Here is a 15,086-nt window from a genome sequence, read left to right on the forward strand (position 1 = left end):
TTACCTTCATTAATACTCACAGAAACACACTTTACCTTCATTAATACACAGAAACACACTTTACCTTCATGAGCTGAGCTCCGGCATGTTGATCTGCCATCAACACGGAGCGTCCCGATGAACTTTAACCCTGAATAAACAATGTGCAGTTGAACACCCCCAGCCTCAGATAGAGCGGCCACACCTGGACCGACTTCACGTCGTCCAAAGAGTCAGAAACATCCAGCAAAGATCCTCTCCGGTGTCCGTTCCTCACCGCTCCTCAAAGCTCAATTGTTTCCTCAGATCTGTATCAAACTCCGGAAGAAGTTACGAGGCTTCATGTCTGTGATTTGATCCGCAGAGGAGAGGCCTGGAGCACCGACAGACCCGTCACATTCCTCCGTCCTGCTGCTGCTGCTGGTGTAACCACCTGAGCGGGGCGGAGCCATGAGGAACTCTCACTCTGTTCCTTTCTTTCAAACTTAAACACCTGTTTTATTTTGTCAAACATTTTCTTCAAAAGAAAAGTAACATTGAAAGGATATTTTCTCAAGAACTGCACTTGAGTACAAGAGCTACTTGTACTCAGTGGTGTAAGCCATATTCAGATCCTTTACCACACTAAGTACAAAGTAAAAAGTACAATATGTACATCTGAGATGTAGTACAGTAAAAAGTACAATAATTACCTCTGATATGTAGTAGGCTACAGTAAAAAGTACAATATGTACCTCTGAGAGAGACCGAGCCGTATTTCCCTGGAGGCTACGGGTTCTGCTAGCCGTGTCCTTTTGATCCGTGATCACTTCGGGCGACAGATTTTGGTGAATCTGTTCGTCGCCGGCGAGGATCCCTCAGTTTGGGCAAACTTCTGAGGTTCCTCGTTCTTCGTTAAAACAAAAAGGTCTCCCTCCAGGAGCGGGGGAGGGGCCTACCTCCAGTTTAAAACGTGTGACCATTGCACGTGACACCTGGTAGTAGGAGTCAGGTGTCCCGCCAAGGCCTGGTGAGTCATCTCCTCCTACACCACAAAGGATTTATTCCACAAAAAAGGACTTTCACCCAGTAAGAAATTAATATAATGATCAGACTGTAATAAATTGAAGCAATGGACGTTTTATGAGCTGTTGCTTTGCCCCTGCTAAGTATGCTGCAATAAATATCAATGATGCATGTAAAGCACGTAGTCTTGAGGATTCATTGATAAGGCAGTGAAGATTACTCATGTCGTAAAAAGTATTACTGCGTGCTTAACAACAATAGATCTCTGAAGGGTTATTCTAGTTCTTAGTCCGCTAGACTTGGCTAACTAGAGACCGATCTTTAACCTTCCCTTCCTCTCTAGGATCCTTGAGAATGTAGTCCCAAATCAGTTGTGTGACTTTCTACATAACAATAGTCAGGATTTAGAGAGCATCATAGCACAGAGACACAACTGGTGAAAATTTGAGAGACTAGAACATTTGATTGGCATTAAAGGAACCACACTAGGCTGGTTTTAGTCCTATTTATCAGATCAATCCCAGTTTGTATATGTAAACGGTGAATCCTCCATGAACACCAAAGTGTGAGAAGGAGTTTTATTTACGAACGCCTTCAGCTCACTATGAGCATCTGTTGCAGTCTGGCCTATTCTCTGGCTTTACTAACTTTACTTACAGAACATCCTCGGGTCAAGGTGGGTTCATAGTCAGACCTGCATTCTTACGTACAACTTAAAGGCTTCCTTCCTAAAACACTAGCTGCTGTTGTATCACTTATTACAGACTAAGAAGTCGGCCTCCCAGACATCCCCGATATCAACGGCTTGTGTGCGCGACAGGTGATGGAGGACTGGAAGTAGTCCAGGATGGACCTGTTTAAAAGGCCACCACAGGAGGAGGAACCCTGTGGGGTTGGGATCCTCCCTCGGTTATGAAGGTCAGCTTCAGGACTCTAACCCTAACACCCTCAAATCAGGCACCAATCTGACCCCTACTGCTTCACCAAAGACACAACAGTTATGTCTAAGTCCTGTAATCACATGAACACCAAGCATGATAAACCAGCAGAGCATCAACACTATCTGAGCCAACCAAGTTAGTAAATCACATCAGACTGAAGAACAGCATTTAAGCTCAGTTTGTAGCAGGTCTGTTGTTCATATTCATATCCAATCATGCACTGCTGTCAGCCTCTCAGGAGAAGAGCTCTCTGACCTTATGGAGACTACGCAGACACCCTCAGAGACCAGCAGCACTGGGCTTTGGTTGGAATGTACAAAATACAAACCAGTTTTATTTGTTTTATACAATAAAAAGAAGATTAAAAGTTACAAAAAAGGATAATGTGAAAAGCAAATAAAAGAAAAGGCAAAATTCAAAAGTTCAAATCACCAAATAATCCTCGTCAAAAAGACTCCTAACTAGGAGCACCTGAATAAACCCCAAAAAGCCCTGATTGTTTGTAGTCTCCTCCTATTTCTACCTTTTTACTTGGAGCATCGTTAACCTCCTGGTCCATATATGGTCGACTACTAAACATTAGTAAATCATTGGATGAAGCTGTTTACGTAGTCTTACAGTTCATGACAGACTTCTTTAAGTTAGCACTTATTTCTAAGGTTCCTGTCTGGTCTTCCTGGTGGAACATCAGTCAGGGTGTCTCCTAAACAGTTAGCATGATTACAGCATCTGACCTCACATCCTGTTTCCTTTGCTGACTGACAAAGATCAGAGCAAAGTATGTCAAACCAAGATTATCTCATTAAATCATCTCAACCAATTATGCTTCACAGAGCATGTCGGATATCACATCGATAAATGACTGAAAGTCACTTAAACATTATCATCATTAAATGACCACTCAGTAATAATAGAAATCAAAGAAGTAAAATCATGAGAGATTCATTGATAGGAGAGAAATCAATAGTAACTCACTGAGTAGAATAAAACTTAAATGCATCAAGACTTTATGAGTCTGAAATAGAACTAAAGAAAACAAGCCAAGTCTGTTTCACAGCGCCGGGGTTACAACTGAGAGAATAAGACTCAAATATTGTCATTCGTGTCATCAGAATACATCTGCAGCACATGAATGTAACAGAATACACACATGTAGTAGATGTTGGGCTCTACATGAGACAGTGATGTTATGAATCTGTTCATTTCATCATTCACACAGTCTGTGATTTATTGCCAGCTGTTCTTTCTGCATTCAGCAGTTTGAACTGTGTTACTTTTATGACTTAACTTCTTCTTATCGGTTCAATATTTCCTAACGATCCACGTACTGAGCTCTGATTGGTCAGTAGGCAGTGGTTTTATACGAGTTGATAGGTGGGCGGGGCTACACCGACATTACAGAGTCAAGTTAAGCTGCTCAGAATAAAACCTCTTTTTGTGAGTAGGAGTTCTTTAACCCTGTGACTCTGTGAACACAGCTGAATTCTGTTCAAAATGATGGTAAAATACGTTCACTATACACTGTATAGTGAACATATTTTAACAGAATTTTAGTGACATTGTTTAACTTTACTACGTACTTAAAATAGCTGAAAAGCACCATGCACAACATTACGACTGGTGGTGCCCCTATTGAGCGTTTTCACAATACAAGACAAACATTATCATGAAACAAATCAAATTTACAGTCAATGACTTCTGGTGTGAGGGGCGTGGTTTTTCAAAAATCGCATTTTGTGACATTAATTACAGCGCCACCATGTGGCCGATCTGAGTTCTATATCTTGAGAAGCACATGAACATCATTTCCAGTTATTGTTCCAAGTTTCATTTTTCTACCTCATTCCAGCTCACGGGAGTTTGAGCTGAAGCGGCAGACAACAAATATGAACCCGAACAAATATAATCAGTAGAATTTCAAAAGGTCCTCGAGCCCTAAATAAGAGTAAATCTGTTGTGATATGAGGCCCAATGTCTTCATATGTGAGAGGGTGTCAGACTTTAGTCTTTTAAAAGTCTTCTGGTGTTTGGTACACTAAATAAAATCCAGGTGGAGGTGGTGGAGCAGTCTGTCTCCAGATGCTCTCTGAATCATCAGGACTCAGCTGAGAGAGATCATTTCCATCTGATGAGAGAAGAAGAAGACAAGAGAAGAGATGAATGAGTGTTTACAGAGACTCCCTTCATCAGCCGTCAGTCAGTGACGCAGCACATCCAGTAGAAAAAGCAGCTTCCTCTCAGCTCTCATGTTAACCTACACTGAGCTCCAGGCTCACACACCTGCAGACACTTTGGGCCTCCAGTCTGTTGACTCTGCAGGTTCCACTGAAATAAAGTGCTGAGAGTCCTGAACGCATCATGACTGCAGAACCAGAGAGGTGTTCACTGATCACTGTAAAGATGGATGTAACCCTGTTATGCTGCATTCACAACAAACGGCAAGCAGACTTTTCACGTGACGCGATTACATACAAAGTAAACGCAAAGTCACTAATAGACGTAAATTTGAGCGAATGAGGAGAAAGACGCGATGCAAATTTAAATATTTCCAATGGAGTAAGAAATACACGGGAGGCTGTGTCGTTAAGGCCTTTCAGCGTTGAGATTCTCCTCCTTCATCACTGACGTCCTGACGCTGTTGAATCAGAAATGGAGGATGAACATATTGTATCCGTCTGTGTTCACCCAGAGCTCTACGATACCTCATACAGAGACCAAACTATGTGTATGAATGAGTATGAACCACAGACTGTCTATGGTACAAACAATAACCACGCTGACCTATTTACACCAAGATGATGGAGCAGCTACAATGTTAGCATAGCCTAGCATCTATTGATCCAAACTCCATTCAGAAAACAACCATTTTAACAATTGTTTGCTTGTCATCTTGTGGACAGACCTGACAAAGCATGAAGTCAGACTTTTTACAAATCAACATCATTATATAGTTATTTCAGCATCCTTTGAATGTTTGTTAAACTTAAATCACAGCTGAATCTGCTTATTTTGGGTTCATACAGCTGTAGTAAACCAGCCGACGAGTGTCTGGATAGATACAGTGAATACAGCCTCCAGATGATGTCATGAACCAGACATGATGGAGTTTGGTTTCAGATATCTGGGACTTCCTCAACTTGAACAAAGCAGCACTAGTGGTTATTTCAGCCATGATTGATGATTGGCTACATGTAACGCTGGTTCTATGAAGTGAGAGCAGTGATGTGCAGGCTTCAGTCAGACTGATCTCAGAGCTGTGACAAAGATGAAATGATCAATAGTTTGATAGTTTGATGAATGAGGACCACTGTCTCTAAACATCTGATGATGCCGTCAGCTGTTAACAAGCTTCACTTCCTGTAGACGTGAACAACAACACATCGACTCAAACACACAATCACAACAAGCTTCTGACTCATCTGATTGGCTGACTACTCTCTCTCTCTCTCGTCCAATCCTGAAGCCTGTGCATCTGTGTTTGTTACAATACTGCTGAAACCAGCATGGACTGACTCCACCCCTCTACTGACCTCAGAGTCTCCAGTCTACAATGTGGACTCTTCACAAGATCAGACAGCAGCTTCATGTCTGAATCCTTCAGGTTGTTGAACCTCAGGTCCAGTTCTCTCAGATGGGAGGGGTTTGACTTCAGAGCTGAGTCCAGAGAAGAACAGCCTTCCTCTGTGATCTTACAGAGTGACAGACTGCAAACACACAAACAACACACAGAGTTTCTTATATCGACACACAATGAATAATTATTTTCATCATGAACATGAGTGGCTTTCATTTTGGTTTCATCTTCTTTTGTAAACAGACATTATGTGAAAATCCTGTCACTGTAAAGACATTTAAAATCATTGATCAGTATTGATCCAGATTCTTCAGAGCGGATCAGAAAATAATATATAATTAATAAAATATATTGAAAAATACCAAATGATCTGAAATTGTTTCCTAAAAAATATTTTAAAAAAAGGTTTGGTTCTTTAAGTGTGATTCAATTAAACTTTCTTTTAATGATGCACATTGAGTCTATCAAGTATAGTATACATAGTAGGGTTGTCACGATACCAAAATCATGACTATGATACGATACCTGCCATAAGTATCATGATACCAGATACTTACGATACGATACCAGAATTCGATACAATACCACAAATACGATACGATGCTGGTATATTTATCTATAATAGTAATAAATAAAACATCTGTATGGTTCCCTTTTTTACCAGCTTGTTCCTGCCCAGCGTTTTGAACACTTAACAAATGGCATTCATATTAATGTTGAACCTCTTCGCCTCTCTCTTTTGAGCCTCTCTCATAATTCCGCTGGCTTTCAAACACAGCTGGAAGGGAACTCTGTCTCTGTGTTGCTGCTGACTCTGCTGGCATCTGTCTGACTGTCTGTGGGAGTGGGTGGATAAACAATGCTAAATTTACTTGCATAGTGAGTTTGATATTTTCACTTCATATTTTATCTTAATTCATGGAATAATTATTTTTCCTTAACTAAAAATAAAAAGAATTAGCTCAAGATCCACCCTCAGGCTCCACCAGCATGTAGCCATTTTGCATCAATTGTGTTTCATATAGTACACTTTTGTGTGCATTGTGACCTCATGATCATATAGGCTTGTCGTCAAACTAGGCTAAGGCTACTCGTGTTAGCTGTATATGGGTGAGCATGGGGGTGTTCATGTTTATAATCACATTTGCTTTGAAAGGTTCGGGGTGTCTGTCTGAAAGGTGCTTTGCCATGTTTGACGTGTTGCCTCCCTTGGTCTGTGTGGCTTTGAAACACATTTTGCAGACGGGTCTCTGTATGTCAGTGGGCTTTCCTTCACTGTCTGCAATGTAGCCAAAGCACTTCCACATTTCACTTCTGGCATCTTTTTTTCCAACAAGCCGAGGACGGTCGGCAAAAGCTCCTGCACTTGAGGCCGTGTTTCCCCAGCGATCGCTGCTGTGAGTGATCGCTGCCTGTTGCGTGTGTGAGCGCTGGGCAGCACCGCCCCCTTGCAGTCAATGCGTGCAGGCAGCATGACAGGGAGCGGAGCAGCGAGTGCGCTCTGATCGCGCGCTATTTTAATGAAGTATCGATACTAAAAATAAGTCCTGTCACTGTAAAGACATTTTAAAATCATTATTACAGTGAAATAAGTTATTCCAGTGTAGTAGATTGCTCTAACAAACTAAAAGCACGACTTAAACCGTCCTGGTTCCCTGAAAGCAGGTGGGCCAAAGGATGTTCATGTTGGTTGGACAAGCCGTCCAACACTTTGATCCCGAGCAGGATAGTGGCCAGTTCACCATTCAGTTTAAACCATTATTTCCAAACACATATTAGCAGAGACACTAGTAGACATTGTTATCCCACAGTAACATTTTCGTAACACCACCATGAACTTAGTAGATCCGACACTTGGACCACTTTGTCATCTTTGTAGTAAATCACCTGATCCTGACCTGAGAGTTTCAAGTGTACAGTTCGGACTCGCCAGTCCAGCAGAGAGCAGCTTCACTCCTGAGTCCTGCAGGTTGTTGTTACTCAGGTCCAGCTCTTTCAGACCAGAGGACTCGGAGCTGAGGACTGAGGACAGAGCTCCACAGCTTCTCTGTGAGAGGTTACAACCACTCAGCCTAGGGGAGGAACAGGGATTAATACAAACAAAATGTTGAATCAAAGTAAAATATCAAACATATTTAGCAATGATAATATATCTGTCATGTATCTGCTTACAGAGCTTTGTTGGAGGCTTTGACCACTGGCAGCAGCCTCAGAAGAGCCTCCTCTGAATCAGAGTATTTTTTCAGGTCAAACACGTCCAGATCTTTTTGTGATGACAGTAAGATGAAGACCAGAGCTGACCACTGAGCAGGAGACAGTTTATCTCTGGAGAGACGTCCTGAACTCAGGGACTGTTGGATCTCCTCCACTAGAGAACCATCATTCAGTTCATTCAGACAGTGGAACAGATTGATGCTTTTCTCTGGAGACACATTCTCACTGATCTTCTTCTTGATGTACTGGACTGTGTCCTGATTGGTCTGTGAGCTACTTCCTGTCTGTGTCAGCAGACCTCGTAGGAGTTTCTGATTGGTCTCCAGTGAAAGACCCAGGAGGAAGCGGAGGAACAAGTCCAGGTGTCCATTTGGACTCTGTAAGGCCTTGTCCACAGCACTTTGGTAGAGATCTGTTAGCTTAGGTTTTGCTCTCAACACTTTAGGCCAATGGGTTCTTGATTGTTTTTTTGCCATCAGGTTGACACCAGAGTTGATGAATGTCAGATGGACATGAAGAGCAGCCAGAAACTCCTGAACAGTCAGATGGACGAAGCAGAACACCTTGTCCTGGTACAGTCCACTCTCCTCCTTAAAGATCTGTGTGAACACTCCTGAGTACACCGAGGCTGCTGTGATATCGATGCCACACTCTGTCAGGTCGGATTCATAGAAGATCAGGTTGCCTTTCTGCAGCTGATCAAAAGCCAGTTTTCCCAGAGACTGAGTCATCTCCCTGCTCTCTTTAATCCAGTGTGAATCTGTCTCAGCTCCTCCATCATACTTGACCTTATTCAGTTTGGACTGAACCACCAGGAAGTGGATGTACATCTCAGTCAGGGTCTTGGGCAGCTCTCCTCCCTCTCTGGTCTTCAACACCTTCTCCAGAACTCCAGCAGTGATCCAGCAGAAGACTGGGATGTGGCACATGATGTGGATGCTTCGTGAGGTCTTGATGTGGGAGATGATCCTGCTGGCCTGCTCCTCATCACTGAATCTCTTGCTGAAGTACTCTTCCTTCTGTGGGTCAGTGAACCCTCTGACCTCTGTCACCATGTCAACACACTCAGGAGGGATCTGATTGGCTGCTGCAGGTCGTGTGGTTATCCAGAGGCGAGCAGAGGGAAGCAGTTTCCCCCTGATGAGGTTTGTCAGCAGCACATCCACTGAGGTGGACTCTGTAACATCAGTCAGGATCTCAGTGTTGTTGAAGTCCAGAGGAAGTCGAAACTCATCCAGACCGTCAAAGATGAACAGAACCAGGAACTCTTCAAAGCTGTAGATTCCTGCTTCTTTGGTTTCACTGAAGAAGTGATGAACAAGTTCCACCAAGCTGTACTTTTTCTCTTTCAGCACATTCAGCTCTCTGAAGGTGAATGGAAAGATGAACTGTATGTCCTGGTTGGCTTTGCCTTCAGCCCAGTCCAGAGTGAACTTCTGTGTTAAGACTGTTTTCCCAATGCCAGCCACTCCCTTTGTCATCACTGTTCTGATTGGTTCCTCTCCTCCAGGTGAGGCTTTAAAGATGTCTTCTTGTCTGATGGTTTTTTCTGGTCTGTCTGGTTTGCTGGATGCTGTTTCAATCTGTCTGACCTCATGTTCATCATTGACCTCTGCAGTCCCTCCCTCTGTGATGTAGAGCTCTGTGTAGATCTCATTCAGAAGGGTTGGGTTTCCTGCTTTAGCGATTCCCTCAAACACACTCTGGAACTTCTTCTTCAGGTTAGATTTGACTTTACTTTTGCACAGTACAGCACCAGCTCCTGAAATAAAAAAAATAATCATAGAATGGAATCAGTGAGTGGTTGTCTTCCATTTAATTTTAAAGTTTTTAAAATCATCTTACTGCTCTGCAGACAGTCAGCCAGCTCCTCCTGCTTCATTGTCCTCAGGAAGTTTAGTGTGATCTTCAGAATTGCCTCCCTGCTGTTCCTCTTTTGCTTTTCCTCCTCACCGTCCAACACCTCATTATCATGGCATTCTGGGTAATCTGGACTCAGAACCTTTTGGAACTTCCTTAACTCATTCTTCACAAAAGTGACAATGTTTTCTTCGAGCAGCTGAAACAGAAACATATTTAAATGTAAACCAACAGAAAATAACATCACACCTGTCCGTCATGTACTGAAAGACTAATGCTAACTGGTGTGTTGTGGTTCATTCAGAGCATTGATACGTTTCTAGTTTGACCGTGTAGCTTTCAGTTTCTAACTGTAATCTTTCATCTGGATTTGGTAACTAAAACAAATAAAACTCCTTCCTCATGGGAGTACTTAACTTAACACATCAAGACCTAAGAAACACAACACAAACTGGACACCTCATGTTGCCAGACAAACAGTCTGAGAAATGATGAAGCTTTATATGAAGCTCTAGCGTAAGTTCAGTCATGTCAGTTCATCAGCAGCGGAGAAAACATCTTGTTCCTCTCGTTTCCCTGCCTGGGAATCTCACCGGTTACTCCGGGTCACTCTGTGCAGGTAACAACCTGATCGGCACCATTCAGTCTCTGGCTAAATCCAGCAAACTGGCAGGGAAAGTGCTCGCTCTGTATATGTGCCTTGCTCAGATTTTATATACACATGCATATAACTGGTGGTGGAGTTTTTGCTTCACAGCTACGTCGCTGCTCACTGTCCTCTGATAACCTGTTTTACTGGTCACAGCTGAGCTCGACATTACATTCACGTCTTTCTGGTCACAATCATTCAAATCATCGATAGTTCTTTATTTAAATGTTATATTCTGTTATATTTCGCCTCAGTGTGTGGCTGGTATTGATTTCACCTTAATAATAATAATAATAATAATGCATTTTAACACACTTTTCATTCAGAAAATCTCAGAGTGCCACAGAGCCAGTACATAGTAAAAACATAGTTAAAACATAGTTAAAACAAACTATAATAAAATAACTAGTAAACATAAGCATAATAAAACAGTGAATGAACAGAAACACAAAAGAAACAGTGATTTAGCACAAGGTCAGAAACGCCTTCCTGAATAAAAAGGTTTTTAGGCCAGTCTTAAAAGAGACCAATGTCTGTGTTGCCCTTAGGTGGTCAGGGAGACTGTTCCATAGGTGTGGAGCCAAAGGCCCGGTTGCCCATGGTGTGGAGCTTGGTGTTGGGGACCCGGAGGAGTGAGCTGTTTGAAGATCTGAGGGTGTGGGTGGAGATTTGGGGAGTAATGAGTTCTTGTAGGTAGGGAGGTGCATGATGTGTGAGTAGCAGGACTTTGTAGTCAATCCGGAATGAGACAGGGAGCCAGTGTAGTGAGTGCAGAGTGGGTGTTATGTTCTCATACTTCCGCACTCTCATCAGGATCCTGGCAGCGCTGTTTTGGATGTATTGCAGCTTCTGGATGTTCTTGGCAGTGATCCCAGTGAAGAGTGAGTTACAGTAGTCCAGTCATGAGGAGATAAAGGCGTGGACGAGCTTCTCTGCATCTGACAGCTTTAAAGTGGGCGGAGTTTGGAGATGTTTTTGAGATGATAAAAGGAGGTTTTGCACAGGTGTTTTATATGGTCATTAAAGGTCAGGTAAGGGTCAAACCTAAATCCCAGATTAGTGACTTTGGAGGAGAGGGTGATGACCTGACCGTCGAAGGTGAGATGAGTTATGGAGGATGACTGAACCTGGTGTGGAGTGCCAACAAGGAGGGCTTCGGTTTTGCTACTGTTTAACTGGAGAAAGTTGTTGCTCCTCCACGCCTTTATCTCCTCAAGACAGGCGGTGCGACATGACATGGCTGCAGAGGGGCTTGGGGCAGCTTTGATGTAGAGCTGTGTATCGTCAGCATAACAGTGGAAAGACATCCTATGTCTACTGATGACACGACCGAGGTGGAGCATGTAAGTAATGAAGAGGATGGGGCCGAGGACCGAACCTTGCGGAACACCACAGGAGACAGGGACCAGTCTGGACTTGCATCTTCCCAGTGAGACATATTCAGTTCTGCCTGAAAAGTAGGACTGAAACCACTTGAGTGCGTCATCATGGAGAAAATGTCCTGTAGGCAACTTCTGTAGCAGAACTAACACATAAGCGGTCTTTAGTACTTTGCCATTTGCTTGTCTGTCTGAGGGCAGATTTGTCCCGGTAATAGTGTCACAATAGATTAAGTCACAAATCTCTTCAAGTGTATTGTAGGATCACACAAAAAAACAGGCAGAGTTCAAAGATGTGTGCAGTCCGAGCAAGGCCAGCAGGAGTAGATGGGTAAGAAGTGGGGAATGACCCATTGGCCCGTCCCACTTTACAGCCTGGCCTGATTTGGCTTTGCAAGATGTCCTCCTGTTGTTTCCTGATGTATTCTACTTTTTTATTCATTTGTTATTCATTGCGTTCTTCTAGATAAATACTATTCATAGCTTTCTGCTAATTCCCTCTATCCGTCGTACTCTGGTAAGTAGGTCACTTTTAATGCATCATGGTCTAATGCGATCTCATACACTGCTTCATGGTCTAATGTGTCCTCATAGTGTTGTCCTGTCATGTGTTGGATGCTGCTATTTGACCCTGTCTTGTCTTGTCTTGTCTAGGTCTCACTGTAAAATAGGATTTAATTACAGTGTGCGTCTTCTTAGTTCAGGGGTCGGCAACCTTTACTATCCAAAGAGCCATTTTGCCTTATTTTCCACCAAATAAAATTTTTTCTGGAGCCGCAAAAGCTATTTGATATCACAGCTTATAAAGTGTTATATATAGTCATATTATTTATACAAAAACTATAGTTTGTTGTATTTATGAATTTATAGAACAAGAATAAAGACAATTCTTGACATTTTATTGCTATTTTACCTGTTAAAACAAAAACTTGCTCAGTTTGCTGCAGCAGTTGATAAATCGCTCTTTTTCGCTCATCTCCAGCGTGATACTTTTCAGCAAATGCTGTGTGCTTGTTCTGGAAGTGTCTTTCAACATTACATTGTATTGTTTGCAAATTTCTCGCCACATATCAAGCATACAGGTAAGTCAGCATCGTTGGCAGTGAAAGCAAATGAAGACGTCCACGCAGAATTAAACTCTCTATTTTCCTCCGTGACTTTTCTTTTTTTGGATTCATCCATTGACAGTTTACCGAGGGCGGGGGTCTGCAAGTCATGATTAGCCACCTGCAGAGAAAGGCGCCTGACAGCGACGTAATGTGACGCACATTGTAGTTTGTCCACTGTGCAAAAAACAACCGTTATTTATTCCACGTTATTTTTTGTCAAAGCCTGAGGCCAAGTCCACACTACTACGTTTCCATTTGAAAACGCATATGCTTTGCTACGTTTACACTGAGCGTGTCACGCCCCTCTCACGTGACCCTTTCCCGGAAGATCACAAACAACAGTATGAGCAAGGAGCAATATATTCACAAGGAGGGTAAATATGTTGCTGCTTGCTCGGTGTGCCCCAAAAACATAGTTTCATTTCCCTGGACTTCGTCGTTGGCCTACCTCCCTCCGAAGATAAAATAGCAATTTTTTTCTGTTGACAGATTTTCAAAGATGGTGCACTATTCCTCAACACAAGGTGCACTATTCTTTCTTCCACAAAGGAAATGGCGGTGGTTGTTCTGTCACATGTGTTTCCAGTGAGCTTTAATAGTTGTATTGATATCTGTTTTCAGGTTGTCTGAGTACAGTATACTGTATCCGTCCCTATCCAATAAACCATGAATAAATAAATACAGTTTTCACTGCAGTGATTTTACAAACTAAAACTCTACATAACCTAAAATTGTACTTCATTTAATGGTCAATAGTCTGGCCCTCTCCAATGCAGACAGCACTGATGAAATACTGAGCGGAATTTGATTTGAGTTGACTTATAGCTCTGACAATTGAAAGGTGCTTTTGGAATAGTTATGGCTCACTAGCACAAGCACAAATATAACTGCTGGTTTGAATGTTAATTATAAAGCGGATTTATAACATGTATAACATGCCTCTCACGTGGGTCAAATTTCCCGTAGGGATGCACACATTCTCCCGTCAAGTTTGTTTTTAGAGATCACAACAAGCCTGTTTTAGGCCCTGTACACTGATGGCAGAGGTTGCCATACAAGGTGCAAACCTGCACATCAGCGGTGGTTAGACGTTCAGTGTCACATGTTCAAGGTGTACAGAGGAAATGGAGGTGGGTTTTTTTTATGTACAAAACATACAATTAATATGCTCTGCGTTCAGAGGTCAGAGCTCAAATTTACATACCTTAAACACTGAATCCAAGTTTGCTTGAGGCTTCTGGAAATGCCGACTACTGGGAACATTTGATCTCTGAAGCTGAAGCCTGTAGAGAAAAAGGGTTTAGACTTAATGACAACAGAGTAATTCTGTGTCATATTATGAGAAACCAGAAAAATAAAGTCTTACATAGAGAGAGGCGTTCTTTTAGACTGCTTAATATTTTGTCTTTATAGATGATTCCTCACGGACATACAAAAGTAAATTCTTCAAATGAAATAAGAGAAAAATGTTTCCTTTGGTTGAAAAGTTTACCCTTGTTTATCGGACTGATGTCCATGAAGGAACCCCCGAGGGACAGTACTGGACCGGTCACTGTTCGTGGACACACAGCTGGGTTCAGAGTCTGTTCTCTGCTGGTCGACACTGACAGAAACAGTTCTGATAAGTGCACATGTTCAGCAAACATCTTCACAGGAAATTCCAGAAAAGTGTTTCTTTTAGTTTACGATTCAATCATTTGTGGAATTTGTCTTGGTGTTTGCTCGGGGAAGACAAAATGTGACAAACAATACAGATACAAAACACAAGTGTTTGATGCATTCAGAGACCCACTAAAGGACACAGTTTAAGTTGAGTTCATAGACTGAACTGATGAGGAGGAGTTAAGATCCCTGATTGCTTCAGGATGCTGTTACAGAAAAAAGCAGTTCTACTCTTAAAGTTACTACAAGGAACTTTAACTTTGTGTTGTTTCTGGCGGTCCCTGTGGACTAAAGTGGTAGTGTTTCTGAGCACCATAGTCCCTTTAGAAAACCTCTCATTTTACTGCAGCAGGGTCTGACAGTCTGCCCCTCTCAGTTCTGGTTCTGGTTCTCCCGTGCTTCCCTCCCTCCCTCCAGCAGGTCCAGCAATACGTCCTGGGTCTCCAGCAGCGTGGTGTCGGTGTTGGCTCCCAGAGAGGAGAAGCTCTGCTCCTGGAGGAGGAGGAGGAGGAGGAGACGCTGCTGCTGCTGCCGGGAGCTGAGCTCTCCTCCTCCCTCCGGAGCTCCAGACTGCAGGTCCAAGGCTGCAGGTGAAGCCGGATCTGGGTTTGTCCACGGTGGACCGGTCTCTGCTGGAGGATCTGGGTCTGTCCACGGTGGACCGGTTTCTGCTGGAAGATCTGGGTCTGTCCACGGTGGACCGGTCTCTGCTGG

The 15,086-nt window shown here is 42.9% G+C and overlaps 1 protein-coding gene across 1 annotated transcript; it reads right to left on the reverse strand.

Annotated features, from left to right (window-relative positions):
- Nucleotides 1-6,850: 6,850 nt before the first annotated feature.
- LOC116377162 (NLR family CARD domain-containing protein 3-like) lies at nt 6,851-14,330 on the reverse strand (the record flags this gene model as incomplete). Its single annotated transcript, XM_031838733.1, has 5 exons — nt 6,851-7,571; nt 7,672-9,475; nt 9,559-9,772; nt 13,915-13,993; nt 14,203-14,330. Coding segments are annotated over 5 exons (2,430 nt in total), but the record flags the coding sequence as incomplete, so codon positions are not given.
- Between the last annotated feature and the right edge of the window lie 756 nt (nt 14,331-15,086).

This window comes from Anarrhichthys ocellatus, unplaced genomic scaffold (genome assembly GCF_004355925.1).
Source record: "Anarrhichthys ocellatus isolate YVR2014 unplaced genomic scaffold, GSC_Weel_1.0 scaffold969, whole genome shotgun sequence".
NCBI lineage: Eukaryota > Metazoa > Chordata > Actinopteri > Perciformes > Anarhichadidae > Anarrhichthys > Anarrhichthys ocellatus.